General features: G+C 34.0%; 1 protein-coding gene and 1 long non-coding RNA gene across 2 annotated transcripts in view; one reads left to right on the top strand and one right to left on the bottom strand.

Moving 5' to 3' along the window:
* The window catches only part of sestd1 (SEC14 and spectrin domains 1), a 36,996-nt gene extending 15,393 nt beyond the window's left edge, over positions 1 to 21,603 (top strand). The window contains exons 7-19 of the mRNA XM_088931078.1: positions 4,575 to 4,688; positions 5,118 to 5,212; positions 6,403 to 6,458; positions 10,122 to 10,333; positions 12,794 to 12,916; positions 14,334 to 14,528; positions 14,624 to 14,738; positions 15,391 to 15,550; positions 15,829 to 15,910; positions 16,406 to 16,528; positions 16,677 to 16,868; positions 17,895 to 18,016; positions 18,957 to 21,603. Coding sequence (XP_088787204.1) covers positions 4,575 to 4,688; positions 5,118 to 5,212; positions 6,403 to 6,458; positions 10,122 to 10,333; positions 12,794 to 12,916; positions 14,334 to 14,528; positions 14,624 to 14,738; positions 15,391 to 15,550; positions 15,829 to 15,910; positions 16,406 to 16,528; positions 16,677 to 16,868; positions 17,895 to 18,016; positions 18,957 to 19,107 — 1,740 coding nt within the window. The 3' untranslated portion in view covers positions 19,108 to 21,603. The remainder of the gene's footprint in view (positions 1 to 4,574; positions 4,689 to 5,117; positions 5,213 to 6,402; positions 6,459 to 10,121; positions 10,334 to 12,793; positions 12,917 to 14,333; positions 14,529 to 14,623; positions 14,739 to 15,390; positions 15,551 to 15,828; positions 15,911 to 16,405; positions 16,529 to 16,676; positions 16,869 to 17,894; positions 18,017 to 18,956) is intronic.
* LOC148821924 (uncharacterized) overlaps positions 5,206 to 22,741 on the bottom strand; it is a 46,783-nt gene continuing 29,247 nt past the window's right edge. The window contains exons 5-6 of the long non-coding RNA XR_016093934.1: positions 16,686 to 16,809; positions 5,206 to 5,962 (exon numbers count right to left, since the gene is read on the bottom strand). This is a non-coding gene — a long non-coding RNA (uncharacterized LOC148821924). The remainder of the gene's footprint in view (positions 5,963 to 16,685; positions 16,810 to 22,741) is intronic.

Below are 22,741 nucleotides of genomic sequence, written 5' to 3'. Positions count from 1 at the left end.
TTTGTTTCATAGCTGCCCAGTTGTGTGGAATTACTGTCAGCTGTTGTCTACGCAGGAAACTGCTATTGTAGATTCATTCAGAGTTATTCATGTTTATCATTGGACTTCATGTGGAGGAATGTTAATAAGTGGAAATGCTTGTTTATGGTTGCACATTTAGTCTTCTTTTGTATCACCTAAGGATTAAAAGACAGAAATGAAGAGCTTCCCTATGAAGACAAAGGGGGATGTTAAATCCTATAGAATTTCACAGCTTTACAAGCTGTCAAAACACTTGAATTTATCTCCATGGCATGTAGCATGTAGTGCATTTACCCCCCACCCAGAGCTAAATTTGTTCCTCTGTGAAGTGTTTTGGCAGTTGACCAGTTAGTGACTGAATCAACTATTGCATTTTTCATCATGGTAGCAATATGTAATATAAATCAAAGGTATCAAAGCAATGCTTTAAGAGAAATCTGCCAAGGGTATTATTAAACTGTTTTCCATGAGGTTGAAATAATTGGTTTCATTTTGCTCATGCTCAAAAAGTTCATTTGCTTTTTCAAGTACAATAACAAATACTGGGGTCATCCATTTTTTATAGTTTCTTTAATTTTAGAAATTGTACTCACTGCTTCCAAATTATAGACTGTAACTTATACTGTATTTAGCTGTACTACAAGGTGTTTTTTTCTTTTTTGTCTGCATAAAATCCATCTTCCTCAATCCCTTTTGTATAAATGATTGTTGGCCCTTATTTTAGCATTTGAGGTGATTTTTGGAAGGGACAAGATATCCTATCTCATGTACTTTATGCTGAGAATTTCTGTTTAGTCATGGGCTTCAGGTCTTCATGTATATATACAATGTTTCAAACCAGCAACTGTTCCCGATTTTACAGTTCCTAAGCTAATTGAGGTATAGGATGAAGTACCATCAGGAACTGTATGATCTGAATAACCTTTTTTATATTCTTCTTGAACAAAGTGTGTTCTATCAGCAATATCTCAGTCCGCTGTGAATGACAAGGTACATCAAAAGTGTTCTATAACTTGCTGCCTTGATCCCATTCCAGTTTTTCAGCTCTGGGCCCCTTTGTCACAGAAGTAATCAAGGAATCCTTGCATTGTCTCTGACACCCATTTAGTGACTTCTTGTGTTCCACAAAACTCAGTTTTGAACCCTCTTTTTTCTAGCATCTAAATGTTACCATTTGGCCAGGTCATCCTTGGTGGTACTGTGTTTCTTACTCCACTCGGATCCCCAAGGTTGACATTAATAGACATAATCATTTTCAGAAATTAAACCTGGATCCTACAATTTTTTTGTTGTTCAGTACTAATAAGAGAAAAGTAAAGCTTCTGAGTTCACTAAGCAAATTGTGAAACCGGGATGCATTGAGCACGATTGATACTAGTCATCCTAGTGAAAAACAGTAACATTAGTCTACAGATTCTCATTTACTGTGTTTCCCCACGACAAGATTCCATACAGAGTACAACATGGCTTTCTACAGAAATAGTATCACAACTGTGAAACACTCTACATGAGACTTAAAATTCCCTGTCTTTGTTTTCTAAAATTTCTTCAGGCAAGCATTTAATAAATTTTAAACATTTAAACATGTTCTGAGTTAAACAGTTTTTCCCATGTTTCAACATGTTCTTTCTACTAATGTGCTGCTGACGTATTACTGTAAAGCTCTTTGAGATACCTTGACATGAAAGACTCGATGTTAAATTATTAGGCATGGACTTTAGAATTAAAATCATTTAAAAAAAAGTATAGTTTTAAGACATGCTATCTTTCAAAGATGCAGTAATGCGCAGTACTCCAAGCAGCTGATTAAAATATATATTTTTCTGTTTCTCCTCCTCTTTAGCTCTAGGAGTTTTATAGGGTTTGTTTGTACAAGAGCCAACTTCTGTTTTGCCTGGTGTTGATTTAGCAGCAAACATCTGCAGGGACATCTGCTGACTGTTGTTGTGCAATCTTATAGTGCAGTGTCGAATCAGGACAAACTAGATTTAAAAAATAATAAAAGAACGTGCCGTAGAAATGTGAAAAAGCCTGCAGCGAAAGAGCTTGTCAGTAGTTTACATTGGGATATGTGTGTATTCCATAAATTGGTTTGAAATTAATATATGAATGAATAAATGAATTGATTCTCAAACACAGGAAGCATCTGTGGACCACCTGAAGATAAATTTACACTCCGGTTATGTTTTTTTCTTGAAACCATTAGGGATGATTGATTAGATTCTAAAAGTGGTTCCCCACCCTGGTACAAGGGACTGAGTGCTCTTGTTTTTGCACTACCCATGTTCTGAGTCAGCTCTTGAAATTTTGTATGGGATTTGTAAAAGATGCCAACCCTGTACCAATTTCTGAGTTTCAGAACAGTGTGTAAATGTAACCAACTGGTCCTCTACAGAATGGGAAAAAAAGACACAGATTGTCTGGAGTATTTAATGCAGATTTATTCACACTTGTACATTTTCAACAGTTGATAATAGGTTATCAATTTATTAGTCAGTAATAATAGAGTGAACTCTTACACAAATGAAGAAGGGAGTGCATTAAGTTATTTGTGCTGAATTAGGGTATTTTTTAAACCAAGAGCTAAGTGAAGAACAAGATAAATGTCTAAACAAGCAAGCAGATCAATTAAAGGCATCAATTAGCACCGGTGATTAAGAGCTCTGCTAGAATGAAAACCAGCAGACAGAGGGGTCCCCTAGGAGCTGTGGGTCTAAAGTAATTCCCTTGCATTTTCTAAATAGGAAAATGAGTGTTATTTATATGTTTGTTATAGGCCTGAGTTTATTGTTTGTTTTATAATGGAAACTTTGTACTTTGTATTGATTTTCTCATAATTGTTAAATTAAGGTTTGGAAAACCAAGCAAGGTATGTTTGTGAATGAGTTTCCAATAAAAATGCCGTGTGTAGCATTTTTATTATAATTTCATAGCTAGACATCTGTGTAGAAACAGGCATTAAAGCACAACATTAACTTATGCATTTTCCTTGTTTTCCTGTAGAATATTTTTAATTGGACTGGATAAAAGCACATTTTTCAGTAACATTTAACATAAGCCAGATTCTTCCATTTATATGGTTTTGTGATATAGGGATATGTTATGGCTTTGTTTTAATTAAGCTTTAATTAAAAGTGATGTTAGTTTTAGTGAAAATGTGAGCTAGCTGTTAATCATTTTGAATTGTGTACAATTCTTAAATGTACTCGCTGAGAGAAACAATGATTGAGCTGGATCACAACCATGAAAATGGTGAAACAAAAAAATCATTATTTAAATGATTAATTAAATGTATTAAAATTAATAAAATGTAGGTGTTTCAGGGTTTTTATCTTTCCCATCCCATCCTTGTGTTGCTAGTAACTGAAAACTCCTTTAATGTTCTTAGGACTATTTTACAAATAATCAGAAATTGTAATTGCTTATTTACTTATTAAATCACAAAAATAAAGGGGGACTGTAGTCCAAATTTCTCAGACCATTTTTTAAATCTTGGGAACAAGATGAGTTTATTGATGTTATAGACAAATTTTACAAATTGTGAATTAAGCACAAAATTGTGAACTTTGTTAAAGTACTGTTAGTCGGTATTGTTGTCACAAACTGCTGGTGTCGCCACGGGCAAGAGCGAGAGTTTGCATGAATTGCAATATAAAGCAGCCCCTCCTGCTCACTAGTCCCTGTAATGACTAATGTAATGCAATGTACGAGCGAATAAGCACAGGTTGTGCAGCACACATTTCCTAACAGAAGTGTTCCTATGTGATCCGCACACAGAGTTAACAAGTAAGCAGTGTTTGTCAGCAAAACAATCCGAGAGCAATATTTCTATTGGCTTAAAAGAGATGTAATCACAAGCCTGCTTGTTTAATGCAAAAGGGCCACTTCACCTTACTGGATGTTTTGTTGCCTCGTTCTTAATCGCAGACAATGACATCAATGTTGCACTGCTCATATCTGGAAGTTTGTGATGTAAAACCTCCAATTTACAAGTTACTGTGTACATTTTACTTTCATTCTGGTTTGAAATGCCATTACAAATGCTGATTCTTTCTAACCCCAAAATTTAAAAATAGCATTGCAGTTCCCCTTTAAATCTTGAGAGCTTGAAAGTGTTACTTTACCATACCTGGATAAAGTGCAACCAGTACAAACAGACTTTTATGGATTTCCTTGAATAAGATTAACATTTATAATCCAGCTGGGAGGAAGTTCAAACACTACTAGCTTGTATTGATATCTACTTCTAATTTGAAATCGTATTTCACAGCACATCCAGCTAAAACTAATGTAAGCATCTGCCATCTGCATTAAAAGCTTTACAGAAGTGCCCGCTGTTTGCACAGATTTCTATTTTACATTTGAATGGCTTGAGTAATCATGTAATTGTTTTGTGTTGGCACTGTAGTTGGTGGTCACAATTTGTATTGTGTTAAATTGTGTGACTTGTGTTATTCATTGTTGTTTTTGACATGTTCAAAAATATTTCAGTTTTTTTTAAATGCAGACACTTTGCTATAATGTTAGTTTTATTTCCCTCTCTGATGCTGCAGGTTATTTTAGTCTCTGCCAATAAACTGACTCGGTACATTGAGCCATGCCAGCTCACTGAAGAGTTTGGTGGCAGTCTCCTCTATGACCACATGGACTGGCTAAACAAAAGATTGGTAAGTTATCATTACTTGTCGATTGTAACCTCATGTGCTATATAAAAAATGCTTTACATTGTTTAAAGGTGAAGTTAAGCATTACACAATAATCAGACCTGGGAAAAGCTTTGTTACTTTTGATCTTGATGGTAGTTTAAGTGCTTCTGTTTTCTATATGTTAATATTTTTAAGAAACAATTAAAATATCCATGACATTTTAATATAAAAATACATTCTTTGAAAATATTTCAATCAAAATTCGTTTAAACATTAATTTACTGGGATAGGTGAGACATTTGATTGATAAAAGAGACTATATTTCTTTGAATTTAGTACAGCAGTTAGGACCTACAGTGCCACACCTGGCTGTAATGGATAACATTTCAGTTTTATTTTATGGCCAAAATGCTAATTCTATTTAAAGATGATTCCTTTCCCATAAAACAGGTATTTGAAAAATTCACCAAGGAGTCCACCTCTCTTCTGGATGAGCTTGCTTTAATCAATGCTAATGAGAAAGGCAACCAGCAAGACAAAGACAGGTATTACTAGAAACACTTTTTTCCAGTCGACTTAAAGAAAATTTTCATTAAAGTAATTATTTTCTTGTTTTCATTGGCAAAGTCATTATTTGCAAAAGTATACAGTTAGTGTGAATTATTGAACAATACTTTTTAAACACGTGTGGTTAAATGAAATACTGAACTAATCATTTTCTACTCTCCCTGTGTATATAGAATCACTAATACCTGTGTTGACAAAAAAGTCTCCCTGTGTATGATAAGCAGTCCAAAAAGTCTGTTGTTCCTATACAGTATGTGTCTTTGTGGTCATCATTTTTTTGATTGAATTCTACAATGAAGGCCATCATAGAAATACATATACAGTTAAACCTTAATTTAATGGATCTCTGTTTAATGGATTTTAGTTTTAATGGACAGTTCCTGATATTCTTTATTTTTGTCTACACACAAGAGATACCAGACATGTTAAACCAATAGACAGTTAAATGTAAACATGTCCATTATTGATGGAATACAATTTTGTAATTGTGGTTATTATGATTCATTGCATTGCGTGATCACTATGGACAGATAATTGAATTGAGTTAATAAAGGAGAATGGTGATGATGTTGTTGGGCTGTCATGGTTCTTGGGGTTTCTGCCCTTGCCGGTCCTGCCCTGCCAGTTCATCCCTCAGTGGGCGCGAACCCGGGTCTCCTGTGTCACACAACAGGAAACTTGCCAGCTGAGCTAAAGGAGAACTCCTTCGGCCCGGGCAGCTGAGATCCCTGTAATACGCAGGGGTATATTCGTTACAGGGCCCAGTATGTACTCCAGCAAAGTAGAAGTGTAAACAAATGTGTAATAATATAAGAATACGTAGTTCATGCATATGATATGCGGAACTATTTAATATTGTTTTATAACTTGTATAATAATGTTGTATTATACTGCTGTCTTTGGGGTAGATTTAGAGAAAACAGATTTGACTGATGCTGCAATATGAAAGCTCAGTATGGGGATTAGTATAAAAAATGAAACTGATCTCTACATTTAATGACATATGTAAGTAAAGGTTCACGTTCTGGAAGCTATTGGCAAGCTGTCTATAATCCCACCCCACCAGCTGTACTGTGTGCATTCTTGCTTTTCAGATTTAACTTTAGCTGTCTATTATTCATGATGAAATAGTGACAGTGAATTTATAACTGTTCCCCTTGTGTTTTAGACCAGCAGATTATAACTTTCTACCCTCATTTGACCCAGAAACTGTTCTACAGACAGGTAAGTTTATCATTTGCATATATGTAGCCACATATATGTGTTCTGCCTTTATTGACCTTTTTAATATGCAGTGATTGAATTTTGTATTATAACTGGTGTTTAGGTGATGGATTTTGATAAAGAACTTAGACTTTTGTTTTGTGGAGTTTGACAGAAATAGTTTTTGCTAACTCGTATATAATGCATTTTTTTAAAAAGCATATGAACATTGTAAAAATATCTATTTTTTATTAAAGAAAGGGATATCATTATACATGGTCAGTTATATATGTTGGTGTAGTATCGAAAGACAGCAGCTTAGAATTTACTTCTAATGGTTATTTTTATCAAAAATACAGATACAGTAGAAAGGGAAGTTATAAAATTACATAATACAGCAAAGTTTATAACTTGTTGTGATACCAGAACATCAGCTTTAAACTATTATGTTGTTAGATCTGGTATTATAGTATTCTCTAACCATACAAATCTTTTGTATGCTTATTGCAATTTTACATTACTGATGTACCCTGAGAGTTTTTTATTGTGCTGAAAAGATTTAGAGCTTGTCAGAACAAGCAGGAAGCATTATATTTTGAATGAATTAGAATAACTTCAGTTCATTGGTCCAGACAGGTGAAAATGCTTAGTGTTTGATGTTCTGATTAAATTCAGATATTTAAAAATATTTAAAAGGATGATTTTGGAAACAAATCATTAAGTCACTAAGTTCAACAAAAGACAAACTTCTACTGCATTTTCTTTATGAATGTTCCTGTATTTATGAGAAGATGGATAATCCATTTAACCATTTAGAAACTGTATATTATATTATTATATACTATGTATATGTTATTTAAAGATAAAGAAGTGCAACTATTTATTCACTACTTATCTAATACTGTCTAATTAACCTTTTAAACTTATGATATGATGACAAGTTGTCATGCCAGAAGACAATGTTTTCCATTGTGGATGATATGAAATGTCTACATGCAAGACATTTCTAATCTTCCTGCATGTTATGTTGACAACATCTAGAAATGTGCACTCTGCCAAACATTAGATCAACACCAGTGTCAAAGTAATTTTTCATCATTGACAGTAATGCCTGTCTCCGCACAACAAGGCTCAGTCAAAACGTCCTGCTTCAATTTCGGTACCAGTCGACCGGAAAATAGCTAATTTATCAACCATCCATAAATGATGTCAAACCTGAACATAGTAATTGTAGACCAATATGTCTTATTTCAATTGTAACATTTTAGGAACAATAAGTACAACTAAACTAGTGGCTCGTTAATATAGCAGTAGGATTCTAGGAGATAATCAGCGTGGATTTCGAAATAAGTAAGTTTAGTTTAAATGATTAGAGTTTTGAAAAGCAACAGCAATATTGGACACAAACTGAATATTATATACAATAATTGATAATAATTCAAAATAAATGCTTACTTTTTAAAACTGCAAGACAATGTAATGCAGGTGTTTGAATTGACTACTCTTTCATAAATAGAAAACAGAGTGAAGGCTCCAATTGGATTGATGTAATTAGTGAAGGTAACTTTTCAAAGATCACTTTAGGACCACTGCTTGTTCTGATTAATATCACTGATGTAGATTCTGGTGTATGTGATTAGTTCTTTTTAGATCGTGAAATATTAGCAGTATTAGCATTTTGAAACCTGCAAAAGAAATTAAAAAAGATTAAGATTTAAGACTGGATAAACATCTGGCAGATGGTATTTAATGTAGAGAAATGCAGAACGTTAAACATAGGTGGTAAAAAAAAGACCTTCATATATAAGCACTGACTTCTAGAAAAAAAACTTATAAAGAAGTATAAGGCTTTTATATCAATACATTTATGACTTTTTCCAGTCTAGGAAAGCAATAGAAAAGGCAAACAATATCAGGCTATACAGTTAAAGTGTATAATTTTAATCGAGGGATGTCGTGTATAAAGTGCACTAATAAGACCTCATTCAGAGTATTGTACACTGTGTTTTTTCGCCAAGCTACAAAAATATGCAGCTCTTTGTCGTCTTAAGAAGACAAACAGATATGTTCCTTGGTTTAAAGGATTGAGCTTGTTACAGCCTAACTGATCTGAATCCACAGAGGCACTGACAAAGTTACCCCAATGGAATGAATCACAAACCAGAACGGATGCAATGAAACTAAAATGGTGAACAGGAGGAACTTCTTTACATATACACTAGATATCAAAAGTCTACACACCCTTATTGCAATTTCTGCTTTTGTTGATGTAAAGGCTGAAATCGAGACAAATCATGTCGACCTTTTTCTCCTTTAATAAGATCTTGTAAACAACAATATTTATGTCAGAAACACAGTCACAGCCCTTTTTAGGTCAGATTGAGGTGTGGGCTCTCAATGGGCCATTCAAGGACATTGATCTTCCTTTTTTTTAGCCATTCCTTGGTTGAGTTGGCTGTGTGCTTCGGTTCATTGTCATGTTGAAAGGTGAAGTTCTTCTTTAACTTCAGCTTTCTGGCCGAAGACAGCAGATTTTGTGCCAAAATATCTTGATATTTGCAGCTATTAATTTTCCGCTCTATCCTGACCAGAGCCCCTGTCCCTGCTGAAGAGAAGCAGCCCCATATCATGATGCCACCACCACCATGGTCTCATCAGACCCTAAGACAGTTTCCCCTGATGGTTTTGAGAGATTGAAAGTGTCATCTTGCAAAATGTTTACAGGCTTGGATGTTCTCATTTGTGAGAAATGGCTTCCATCTTGCCACCCTACCCCACAGCTCAGACTTGTGGAGAATATGCTTAATGGTTGTAATAAGCGCTTTGAGAAGCCACCTTTAAAGGCGCTATATAAAATAAAGTTTTTTATTATTATTATTATAATATGCAGGGAGTGGTCAGTTACTGCCATAGATTCCTGAAGCTCCTTTATAGTTGCCGTTGGTCTCTTGGTAGCCTCCCTGATGATCTTTCTCCTTGTCCGGTCATCAATTTTGGAGGGACGTCGTGATCTTTGTAATATCCTGGTGGTGCCATATTTCCTCCACTTCTTAATTATGGTCTTTACAGTGTTCCATGATACATGTAATGCCTTTGAAATTCCTTTACATCTCTCTCCAGAACTGAACCTTTCAACAATAAGGCCCCGTAGATCTTCTGTTAGATCCTTGTGAACCATGGTTATCTCTGCACTATGCAACCAAGAAACCTTCAGGGAAATCCTATAGGAACAGCTGATTTTATTTAGGGCTAATCAGAATCACTTCAGCTGATATAAGGTGAAGGCAAATTACCTTTGTACATGATTTGGATTGTGATTGGTTAAATCTGAACACAGTTACAACCCCATTTATAAAGGGTGTGCATACTAAGGCATTGAAAGTTTTTTTTAAATTAATTTCCTAAAAATTATCCATTTATTTTTCACTTAAATGTGGTTGGTTATGACATGATTTGTCTTGATTTTAACCTTTATATCAACAAAAGCTGAAATTTCAATAAGGGTGTGTAGACATTTGATATACACGGTAGGTTTTCAGGAGTTTGCAACAAGATACTCAGCCATTTCCCATCTGTGTTACTTTTTAGCATGTGACTTTTGCTCCCAAAAATGTAGTGTTCTGTGAATCTATCTTTAGCTCATATTTTGTTCACAAAAGTTTCCCCTGTAATGTGCTTTGAAAGGCCATGAGCTGCTCTCAGAACTGCAGCAGCGGCGATTCAATGGATCAGAAAGTGGTGTATCCTGGTCTCCCATGGATGATGAGCTACTGGCTCAGCCACAAGTGATGAAGCTGCTGGACTCCTTGAGAGAGCAGTATACTAAATACCAGGAGGTTTGCAGACAGAGGAGTAAACGCACCCAGCTTGAAGAGATTCAGCAAAAAGTAATGCAGGTAAAGACCAAGTCTGATTGTAGCCGACAAATGCCATTTGGGATTTTTTAAAAACTGTTACCACACATATGTTTGATGTGTGGTTGGTATAAACCCAAAAACAACATGTGTTAGTTTGGGCTTCAGCATCACCTCTTTTATTATTTGGATTATTAGTATTTTGAGTGATTTTATTTAACATTGATGTGCTCCGGGATTTTCTTACATTTTTTATTGTCATTACTTTACTTGTTTGTACTATGTGTGTGCCATATATTTTGCTGTTTTTATATTCATTTGGTTTAAATGATGCCTTGTCATTTTTTGGCAGGCTGTCATCAAGAATACTGCAAGGTTTGATTTATCAGTCTCACCTGACACAGCCCTGTCACTCAGTGGACTGAATTTCACTGCTGCTTTGTGACCCCCTCATAGAGGTTAAGGAGTGAATTAAACTGCAAATTCCCTCTTGGTGGAGTTACTGAATACAATGTGTTAATGCTGCTTTTATAAGAATATAATGGCATTTTATATTTTGATATTTTTTAGTCATAGAGATAAAATATACTTTCATAGTCTGGAAAATATATTTTGATGCAGTATGTATAAACAGTACTGAATAGGAACTAGAACTAAACTAGAAAAACTAAGAACAAAACGGCAGTACTGGGAATTAATCAGTGAATCATAAAATGAAATCCAAATGTTAACTGTTTCCATACTGTCAGTAAATAAAATAGTGAGGCCATGTTAGATTGTCTTTTATAAATCCCTTAAATTGCTGACCCTCCTCTCTACACCCTTAACCATAGAAATATATCAACTTAAAAAAAACATAAATAGATAAAGCAGTAACTGAAAAAAAAATAAGGATTAGTATATTAAAAAATAAGAAACAGAGGCAACATCAAGACACTCATGAAGACTGCTCATGGCTGAGATATTAGGATACATCTTCAGACTGAATCATTTAGCTCATGAGTATAGTTAAAAAAACTTTGCCAAATACAGAAAATTTGTTCCTGGAACCTAGAATTTAAGAATTAAGAATTATTTTAAAAATATACTGAGAAAATGGAATATAATAATTTCTTGACATCAGTTATTTAACAAATATCTTTATTATATCCACATAATGATTTAAAAAATACTTTTATGCACAAGCTATTGGATAGAATGTGGCATAATTAATATTCAGTCATATTTCACATTTGCCCTAGAATGTGAGAGATAGTGATTTAAGTGCAGGCACCATTACTTAATTTCTGTGGAGATCACATGATATCACTGCAGCCAAGAATAGGATATTATAGAAATACTATAGTATATGTTTTTATGGCAGTACATTTTCCTAGCTTAAATACTTTAGCTAATTTCTAAAGCTACTAAAAGGTAATAAATGTTTCTACCTCTGCCTGCAAGTTATATTTTGTTATAAAGTGAGACCTGTTAGTAAGACAGATCATTTGCATGAAGGGCTCAAATAAATTGCCATTATCATTCTGCTTTTTTGTATGATGCTGATGCTTTTTGCTGCTGTAGTCAAGAGTTGGTCTGGGATTGATGTAGTTTACAGTAGTGAAGTTTTTTTCATTGTCTAGGGTGGCTGATGTGGCAACTTGCTATACTATTGTTGGTGTAATATTAAAACATCTAATCCGATTGTTACAAATGGTTAAAATGTCATCTATATCTCATTCTCAGTTTAACAGCTCATGCTTTATGGACTTTTAATCCCTTTTAAGAAAAAAATAATTTTTCCTTTATAAAAGAATAATAAAGATGTCCGCATGCTGCATGCCCATTTTATTTTTGTTCTAAGTACCACAAAGTTGAATATTTTATCCTGAATAAACTGGGTCCACTCATCAACTTTCATAAAAATGATTGAGTGGGTATGTACTCTGCATTGATTCAATAGCCCCAAGCTTGTTTTATAAGCAGAAATTGCGAGAAATTGAAAATTGCCTTTATAGGAAAGAGATAGTACAAGAGAAAATATTTATATTTCATTACCCAATTAGATTTGAAGGAAAGCATGCGATTTAAACAATCTAATAGTGCTTTTTGTTTGTAATTTTGCGTTTTGGAATAATTTTATTTGTACCAGTGGGTAACTCAATTTTCCAATCTCGCGAGAATTGCACTTTCATTAATTCACTTATTGACATAAATGTAGAATGACAAACACGAATGCGCTGGATCATTTGTAAACTGTCAGCTTCCCGAATGACATGACCTGAGGTTAATGAAATTTGCTATTCTTGGAATGCATTGAATAGGTTACATCTTTATTTCAAAACACTTCAGATTCCTTTGTTTTGAGACAGAATGGTACAGAGTCAACTTTATTTTTCAGGGTTTTTTTGTGCCTCAGTATAAGTTGAGGGACCTTTGCTACTTGTGTTGTACTATAAGTTGTGCGTTTCAGGGTGCTAATGGAGTGTAATTAAGGGTTTATTCAATTTCACGTCCATACAGGTTGTAAATTGGCTTGAGGGCCCTGGTACAGAGCAACTTAGAACTCAGTGGGGAATTGGAGATTCCATTAGAGCTTCCCAGGCTCTACAGCAGAAACATGAGGAAATTGAGAGTCAGCACAGTGTAAGTTTATTCCCTCTTTGTCACTGTTTCCTACCTTAAAAAGAAATAAAGCTGAATTATGAAATTATATTATAAAATTAAATTAAATTATGAAGTTCTTAAAAGCACCAAGCTACAGTAAAGCAGATTAAAGCATGTGTTTTTCCCCATTTATTTCATTTAAAATAATTTTATAATTTTAATGCTCCTCATGCACTAATAATGTTTATGGAATAAATTAATATGTAATGTTAATGAAATGAACAGCGAAATGACTTTACCCTGTTTGGAGAACATTTTAAATGATCTTTTTGAATGTGAAGTCAGTCCACATTTTACTGAATGTAGTTTAGAACTTTGAGTTAGTCAGAGAGTAAAACAAATGCTTTTTATAATATATGAATACAGGACACTGTGTTTTAAGAGCCAAGGTGTGTTATACATATATAACCTTTAAAGTTTGAGCTCCACTCTTTGAGTGCTTGTTGTCAGTGCGACTTTAACATGACAAGTAAATGTTAGATGGAAAATAGGCTTTATCCTGACCATTGCTGTTAAATTCTCGCTGGAAATCCATTTCAGATACTCTGTGTTATGTTATGGGATGGTTGGTCATTTGGAAAAAGGGGATTCACAACCTCTACAAAAGTGAGGAAAATACAAATAGGAAAAAGAATGTCTTGTTTTCATAAAATTATGACAGCATGAATGAGACACTGAAATCTTTATATTTGCACTACGAATATAACATTTGTATTGCGTTGTTGCAGTTGCTTGTTTTATTTTCAATCAGCTCATCGCTGGGGGATTGTGTCTCTATTCAGATAATAAGCATTTGTTTTGAATCTGTATATTTTCAGAATTTAAGTAATCTAGTAGTAATTGTATTATTAAGATTAAGAATTTAATTTAAATAATTTATATACTTTTACACACTTTTTTTAAGCCTGTGAGCATTTTTGTTTCTTCTAGTTACTATTTCTTGAAAACAGTATATTTAATTTTTTTCTCTGTTTCTGAAATTATCGTTCAGTATTTAATTTTCATGAAAATTGTATCATAATCTCAAATAGAACATATTTTTACAAAGTTTCATTACCATATATATTTAGAAATGAAAGATTTATTATTTCAATTCTAAATGCATTGCAAAGACGTATCCTGTAAGGAAAATTCTGGATTATATTCTGCTTCAAATACAAACATGACGTGCTATATTGTGGTAAAACCAACAGGTGGCAGTAATACTGTATATTCTGAATAGCTTTGGATGAACAGAACTGTCATTCTGCCTGTACTGAATATCTTGATAGCACAATAGGTCATAACAAAGGTCATACTAACAGTTTTGTAATCATTTAATACTATTTGTTTTGAGACATTTAGGTTTGATTTTCCCTGCTGTTAAACACTACGAATGCATTATGCCTCTTTTCAGGAATGGTTTGCTGTGTATGTGGAGTTGAACCAGCAGATTGGTGCCCTGCTCAATGCGGGAGATGAAGAAGACCTGGTGGAACTGAAAGCCCTCCAGCAACAGCTGAGTGACGTGTGTTACCGTCAGGCGAGCCAGTTGGAGTTCAGGCAGAATGTCCTGCAGTCAGCCCATGAGTTTCATGGAATTGCTCAAGATGTAGGTTTTTGTGTTGTATTCTAATTTAACAAAAGAAATGACTATTTTTTATGAATTCATAACACTGGATATGTTTTCAACTATTCTTTTTTTAGTTGTCACAGCAGTTAGACGGTTTACTTGGTATGCTTTGTGCAGATGTTGCCCCAGCTGATGGAGCAGCAATTCAACAAACATTAAAATTGCTAGAGGAGAAACTGAAGAGTGTTGGTAAGGAAAATTAGTTTTTTTTCCCAATTGTTTACTATACTAAAAGTAATTTTGATTAGAACTTTTCTAATTTTCTAAATTCATACACTATAAAAACATATGTGTGACTGCTGAGTGGCTCAGGTAACAAAAGCAATTGCTCTGAATCCACATTGTCCAGACATTGCCCAGGTAGCTCAGTATTGCTGGGAACACCCACGCAACAGCATACAATAGCACAGCACTGGTGGTGGGGTTGGGATTGTTTATTTTCTGTGTAACAACAACTACTGCAACTTCCCAGGTAATTGCATACTTGAAGTGACATTGGCGAGAGACACTTTGCTTCTCCATCACCAATAATGCTCCAGGTTTCCTGATAGTGTAGAGCTTGCAGTGTGTCAAAAAACAAATAGCTCATTGAATGGGCAATTTGGAAGAGCATAACTGCTTTCGTCATTATCCCTGTGCGGTACTGTTGATGCTGTGAGGTGAGCTGTAAAGCAATTGCCAATTCCAAACTGGGTACATATGGAAAAGGAGTAATTATATAGATTTAAAATGTTTATTCTGATGCTTACAATTTACAGGATAGCAATTCAAATTGTACATGCTAATTGATAAGGAAAGTGTTTTCTGCTTGCTCAGTTTTATTGCCATTTTATTCATTTAGATGGTACTCTACAAGCCCTGAGGGAAAAAGGTCAAATTCTTCTAGAACAAATTTCTAACCAAACATCCTGGTCATATGGAAAGGATACCACTATTGAAAACAAAGAGAATATTGAACATATCCAAAGTGTAATGGAGGATATGCAGCTTCGGAAACAAAGGTTAGTTTTGAACTGTGAACTAGTGAAAATGAATGAGGAATGTTTATTTCTTGATTGAGAATGATAATGCTCTGTACATGGCTGCACAAGCAAGTTTACAGTTACCTAAAGTCAGTGTTTGGGGTGTAGTTTTTAGAAATTCTTTTCAGCATTATCTAGAAATAGTTGGTAAAGAACTGTTGATAGTTTTGGGTCAGATTTTATTGTTTGGATATATATTTAACTGATGAAAGTAATTACAAAAATCTTAAAGCACTTTCTTTTTGTGGCCTTTACAGATGTGAAGATATGGTGGATGTAAGGAGATTAAAAATGCTTCAGATGGTACAGCTTTTTAAGTGTGAAGAAGATGCTTCACAGGTGTGCAGTATTATGCAGTATATGTAATGCTTGATTAGTTAAGCTGATTTCCATTTTAGTTTGGGTAATCTGAAAATGAAATTGTTTTCAGGCAGACAGATAACTTCCAACATATACCTGATCCATTTTGGGGCTTAGGAGCTCATCCAGGCTTTCATAGTAGTCAAGACCTATAACCACAATATAACATATACACAACAATTTCTGTAGTTCCTGTATGTTAATGCTTATTTAGAAAAACCTGTAAAATAAAATTAAACATTATTTGCTACGATTATTCCTACTACTAGTAGGAATAGTAGGAAGTAGCATGTCTGGAACTTGTTCAAGAGCCTGTTACATGAGAATTTAAATGGATCCTGTGGTGTGCTGTACATTAGATGACTTGTTTGTTTTCCTGCTGTAAACATACTGTAAAGGTATATATATATATTAATGTAAAACTGTACTCTTTCACATCTTTAATGTCTGAATAATTTTTCTTTTATAATGAAGGCAGTGGAATGGTTAGGTGAGCTGCTGGATGCCCTTTTGAAGACCCATATCAGACTAGGAGATGATGCGCAGGAAACAAAAATTTTACTGGAAAAACACAGGAAATTTGTCGACGTTGCACAGGTATGTAAGCTTGAATTCTGAGCCCTTCAATTTTGATTTTGTCTGTATTTGATTTGGTTTTTTTCCATTCTTTTTTGTGTTTAGCTGTGTTATTTCATGAATAACATAATTAATAATGAATTTACTGTTTGTGTTCTTTTAATTGTAGAGCACTTACGATTATGGCAGACAGCTGCTCCAGGCCACAGTGGTCCTGTGCCAGTCCCTTAGATGTACCACCAGGTCTTCAGGAGACACCCTCCCACGATTAAACAGAGTGTGGAAACAGTTCACTGTCACGTCTGAGGAAAGAGTCCAAAGACTAGAGATGGCCAATGCATTTCATGCTGCTGCTGAAAAGGTGAGGTTTAGATAATTGGGTGTTAATAATCCATTTATACTTCCACACCAGGGATAGGCAACTGCAGTTCTTGAGGCATGTTATGCAGGCACGTTTTAGTTAGTGTTATATTAAGACAACTTATCCAAATATATAGGCAATTAAAATTAGAGTAAGTTAAACCAAAGGAGTCAACAACCTTTGAGCACTGGCATTTGTTGTCCTTGATGGAAACAGTTGACTGATGTAATGTACAATAGCAATTAATATTTCCTTATTTCTTTTTCCCCACAAATAATTGAAAAGAATCAATTCTGTTATTGTATCATCTAAAGATAAAGCTAGTAGCAATGGCACCCCACTATAATTATCAGGACAAAGGTTACATGCCTTTATTTTTAAATAAAGTTGTTATAATATTTTTGAACTTTTTAACATGACTGATATATTTATAGTACTGAACAAGGGCCTGGCAAATGGCTAAAAAAAGTGTTGAAAATGTTTGGTGCTTTACACATAAAAGAATGTTTTTTCATGTAATTTTAAACAGGTCCAAAACACTGAAGTAATATAGCTAGTTTGATTTTAAGTAAATAATAAAAAGAGTTCTGCAGAACTCTGAGCTTTGAAAATCTGAAAAAGTAACATTTCTAGTGAATTAGCTATTGCCAAAGTTCCAGACTTTCTTCTCTAGAACCTATAAGTAAGACCTTTTTAGGCTTTTATTTTGTTTATACAGTGCCTCCTTTGATTCTGTCTGATGCTTCTGAAGAAACACACTCACTCTAAGCAGACTGTGACAGTAAGACAAGAAAGTAAAACCTATGTCTCAATGCTGATGAAAGCAGGGTCCTCTGGCATCTCTCTTATGGAAGAACACATAAATTATTAAGATAACATGTTCTTGGACTCCAGTTTTGTTCTTAAAAGCATCCCTGGGAGTTTCTGGCACTTCACAAAAGTCTGCTTTTTGACAGTTAAGTGTCAAGCATTAACATTTCTTCTGTTGTTTTGTTTCCAGTAATGTTCTGATCTTTTATCTTAAAGATTCTGAAAGAATGCCCAGAACAGTGTGAAGCAGGCTTTGACTTAGAAACATATGAAGAAGTTGAAGCAGTTGGAAAATCTCTTCTGGATAGATTAACGGTGCCCGTTATTTTCCCTGATGGGTAAGAGCTGTGTCAAATTATCTGAAGCTGTATAAAGATGTATATATTCAAAGGAACTACAGCAGTGAATTCTAAAACTCTAAGGTCTTTACACTGAATAAGTCACGTAGTACCAATAAGTAATATAAATAATATATATTATATATATTAATTTGAGCTTTGGAACTATACATGAACAAAAAAACAAATATTACAATTTTCCTATGTTTATTATAAATATATAATTTATATATGTGTGTAATTTTTCACAGATTTGGAGATTGTAATTATGGCCCCCCTGATGTAATAGAGTGTACCTACAGAGTTTGCAGTTGTTTTTAAATTCTAACTTCAAAGCAAATCTTGAAAGTTCAAACCATAATCATGCAATGATAATGATATGTCATGAAGAGCAACATATTTTGAAAAAGTTTCTTTACAAGAATCCAAATAACATAAGGTTTATAGGGATTCTGAAGCTAAGGTTTCAAGTAGAATTCTTATTCAACTAGTATTATGAATGTCATGTATATTGTTGTATGTTGTATTGGGTATAGTTACAGTATATGTATTATATATTGGTTGAACAACTGAAGAAATGCAGTCAGTTCTACAAGAATGTGACATACTTTCATGTTATTGCCTTTTATTTAGCTCACATTTATTAAACTTTCTGCTTAACTGCAAATATGCACTTGATAGAGTCTAAAACCATTCATTTCTCAATTAGGAAATTAAGAAGTGACATTCTGTATTACATGTGTTTGCTGAATGAATGCTACATGTCTCCATTTTGTCTTATGCATTACTTTTCATAGGTGACACTGTTAATTTGGATTTTTTTTTGTTAGTTGTCTCTTCATTAAACAGCAACTGCAAAGCTAATAGACAAGAATCTGTGACTGAGCTTGCCAAGGTGTTCAGAGACATTTTCCTAACGCAATTGTTGTTATCATTTTAGAAGTGAGCAGTTTTTTGGGAGTCCTAGTGATATGGCTTCATCTGCAGAACACATCAGAGACAAGATGAAACTTGTTGAACTGAAAAAGCTACAGCAGGAGGAGGTCCAGCAGCAGGAGGAACAGCCAGAGAGTGCTTCAGAAGACAGCTAATAGTGTCTCCTATGTCACCCGATAAGGAGCCTCAATCTGCAAGTCAGCATGGCATCTCATGGTCATAAGTCCCAGCATATAATACACTAGAAAGTATTCCCTAGCTACAGGGGAAAACCTGTACTTCCATGTGCCTGTAACCTGGAATTCTGTGTGCATTACTGCACTTCTTTCATCATAAACATACACCTTGCCAAGCCATATTAACTTACCGTGTGCTGTTAAAGATAATAGGCTCCTTCACTTATATTCTAAGAAAAAAAAACTACAGACATTGCACTGAACTTCCCTGAAAGCTTTACCTGGCCTGTCATCTGTTGGCTGCTAACAGTTGACTCAAGCTTTGAAAGGTGCTACTAAAAATGTAGAATGTCCAAGCACCACTTCTGTCCTCATTATTATCTGGTGCTGTAGAACTTTTAGGCCTTAGGCAAACTTCCTGTTTGTAGACAGTAAGAAATGTATTTTATAAGTTTTGTCTTAATTTGTAATACCTTAAATTGTTGCTGCATCTTTTTTATTGTGCCAATACGCAACCTATCCTGAAGGCCTTTGATACTGGCATAAACTGCCTAACCTGCTGTTTTTAAGTATCAACTGTATATTAAGCAGATGTTTGGCAAAATAAACCTGCTTTTTAAAATTGTTCTCTGATTGCTGTGATACTCAAGTGCATCAAGATACAATGTAGAGACAAAGCTTTAATGCCTGATAATTAGAAGTGTAAAAGCTTTGTTTCAATGAATAAAACATTAAATGGGAATTCACTTCCTTTTCATAATTGTGATTTTATAATGTGCACTTCTTGCGTCTTGAAGCATGCTGTTAAATATTTTATTTTTTTTAGTTTTGTTATGTTCTGCTGCAATTTTTAAAGTTTTGATACGTTTGGCATGATCAGTCATGTTTGCACAAATGTGTTTGGTTAAGATTTGGGTCGGTAGAAATAAATGAACAAACATTGGAACAACCAAATTGAAAGCATGCTTTTCCTTTTCTGTTAGATTCCTCATTGATTTACTAGATAGAGCTGAGGAATGTCTAGGGTACTTGTAAACAAGATACAGTTAAAGTTACTGAAAATATACATATTAATTACTTGAAATGATTAATGTAATTTTATACTAATTAGTGAGTTCTTGTGATATTTTGGGGTATTGTTTCCTGAAATTCATTTCATGTTGTAATAACATTGTAGTATTGCATAGGAAATCCAAAATTTCCAAAATTGAGGCATGGCAAGTGCTTGTGTATGGTTGAAAGGTAGTGGATAAGTCACCATGTTTGGTCACAGAAGTTAACTGGAGCACCATTTTACTTTCACCATGACATTTTTAAAATTAAAAGCTCAAATTTGGAAATACTGGAGTTCCAGCTTTTTCATACCATGTTATGTTTAGGTATAGTAGTAAGTAAAACAATGTATTTTGCCACTTTAAGGCATTGTGTGATGCATGGCAAATACGGTACACAGGATATTGCTCTTGCATTGGTTTTCTTGATTAAATATGAGACCCAGTTATAAAATGTAGAGAACAATAACTCATGTAGACATTTTGTAATGACTTTTGTTAACGTTGATGACCTTAATGGAAGCTGTCTTCTTTTGAATGTGAAGTAGGCTCCAGAAGTATTAGGTCTTCATAAAATAAGGCGTTTTATTGATCAAAAATGCTTTGTTGGACTGTTTTGATGAAGCAGTTTGAAATCTGCAAATGTTTGACCTAGAAAAAGTCTGCTAGTGAAAAATGGCAAATGGTAATTGCTATAATAAACATTTCAAGTGAGAGCAGTTTAATGTTAGTAATTAAGTGGTAAAGGAGTGATGCATGAATGTTTCAGACTATGTTCTCTGAATCATTTTATTGTGGCTGCTGCAACATTTTTGTGAAATACAATCTTAAGTGAATAAGAATTTCAATTACAATAGATCCTAATATCTTTGGAGCCCACTAATAAAGCACTGATATAATACAGTCTGTGTTAGCAAAATATAATTCCTAACTCTTTCAGTAAATTTAAAATACAGCTGTACAATGTTTAAAAGAACTTTGGAGTTTATTTTAATTAGTCATAACTAATTAATCACCATGTGGAAGTTGTGTACTATCAAATACTGGGTTTGGACGCTAGATGTTTTTTGCATACACTGTGAATCTGATGAAAGGAATATGAAATGGTTTCAACATCCCATTTGTTGTGCAGTTGTTACTGCATGACGTGTTTGTGCTTTCATCAGCCTGGGAAAGCCTTCTTTGTAATTTAAGAAGAAAAGACTTCCTCACTTGGAATTGAGGTATGCAGATTTATCACTTACCATTTTTCGCACCTGGATTATAATTGTAAAGAAATTTTCCTAGTATTTTATTTGTTATAGATAATGCAAATTGGTCATCAAAACATAACCAGTGTTACAGACATGGTTTTAACAACACAATAGGCAAAGTTGCATGTATTTACCAAAGCAGTGACATAATGAAAATCCTTACAGAATACAATATGGCCTTTTTAGTTTTCTATTCAGTTTGTTTTTTTGAACAGGAAGCCCTCTGATTTTTTGTTTTGTTCTTCTCTCTGAATTTGAAATATAGAAATTGATTTGCATGGATTTAATTTCAGCGACTCAACAAAATTTTAAAAATACCCAGAGTATGTCACAACTAAGTATTAAATGAGTGCTTGTATAGATTCTAGAGAGAGATGTATATATACTGTAGGATTTTTTATGAAATCTTTCAAATATTTTTTAAAATAATCCTTTGTATTTTAGTCTAATTCTACTATAGCTTTGAATGGGCTTCTCTAAAGACTTGAACTTTAATTCTGTTTAGAAAATGAGGTAAAGAAATGAAAACATAATTCTTACCTTCATGCACAGTGTTCTGTGTGTGTTATGTAGGCAGGGCACCTATTGTTTTTAGAATAAAGGCGTTAATCAGTTTCCCTCACAAACACTAAAATGGATTTCTCTTGAAATTTGTTGGAAAATTGAAATGAAGAATAATGCAATATGATAAGATCTGTAATATACCTTATGTAGCATTTTCTTTGATGAAGAGAACAGTGTGTTAAAATATATAATGAAAAAGGAAATATAGTTTAAATAGCAGCGAGATTAATTACAGTTGAGGTGGGTTTTGAGAAAACACACTGTTAGAAAAACCCAAACATGAAAGAAGAGATGAAAATTTAGGGAACAAAAATATGTCGGCAATAGCATTTCAGTGAAAACAAATCTTGGCTAATTTTGTTTTCATTGAATTGGTAGAAAAAAAAATGAGCTGGATATCCGAAGCTAATATTTGTAGGTTTTTTGTATGTTTAATTCTCATTCAGTTCTCACTCTAATTTCAGTTAGTGGTGTCCATGATTGTTTATAGAGTAACTACATAAAATTTTACCAAGTTATGGTACACGGTCCTTTAATTCCAGGCAAAATCTGCAATTTGGACTAAAAGATAGTGTTAGTAAGGCCATCTGCTTCTAGTTGCTATAGGCCTGCTTTCCTGCATGCTCATAGCAGTGCCATAATCACTAGTGTAAACAGGGAGGCAGACGGATATAACCATGCATCCTGATAGTTTATAGACAACTTAAAGCTTGTTTGTCTTTGGAAGATAGAGAAGTGCCAGAT

Source organism: Atractosteus spatula, chromosome 13, assembly GCF_055471065.1.
Source record: "Atractosteus spatula isolate fAtrSpa1 chromosome 13, fAtrSpa1.hap1, whole genome shotgun sequence".
Classification (NCBI taxonomy): domain Eukaryota; kingdom Metazoa; phylum Chordata; class Actinopteri; order Semionotiformes; family Lepisosteidae; genus Atractosteus; species Atractosteus spatula.
Note: the sequence above shows the minus strand (reverse complement) of the source record. Positions and strands in the feature narration are given on the sequence as shown.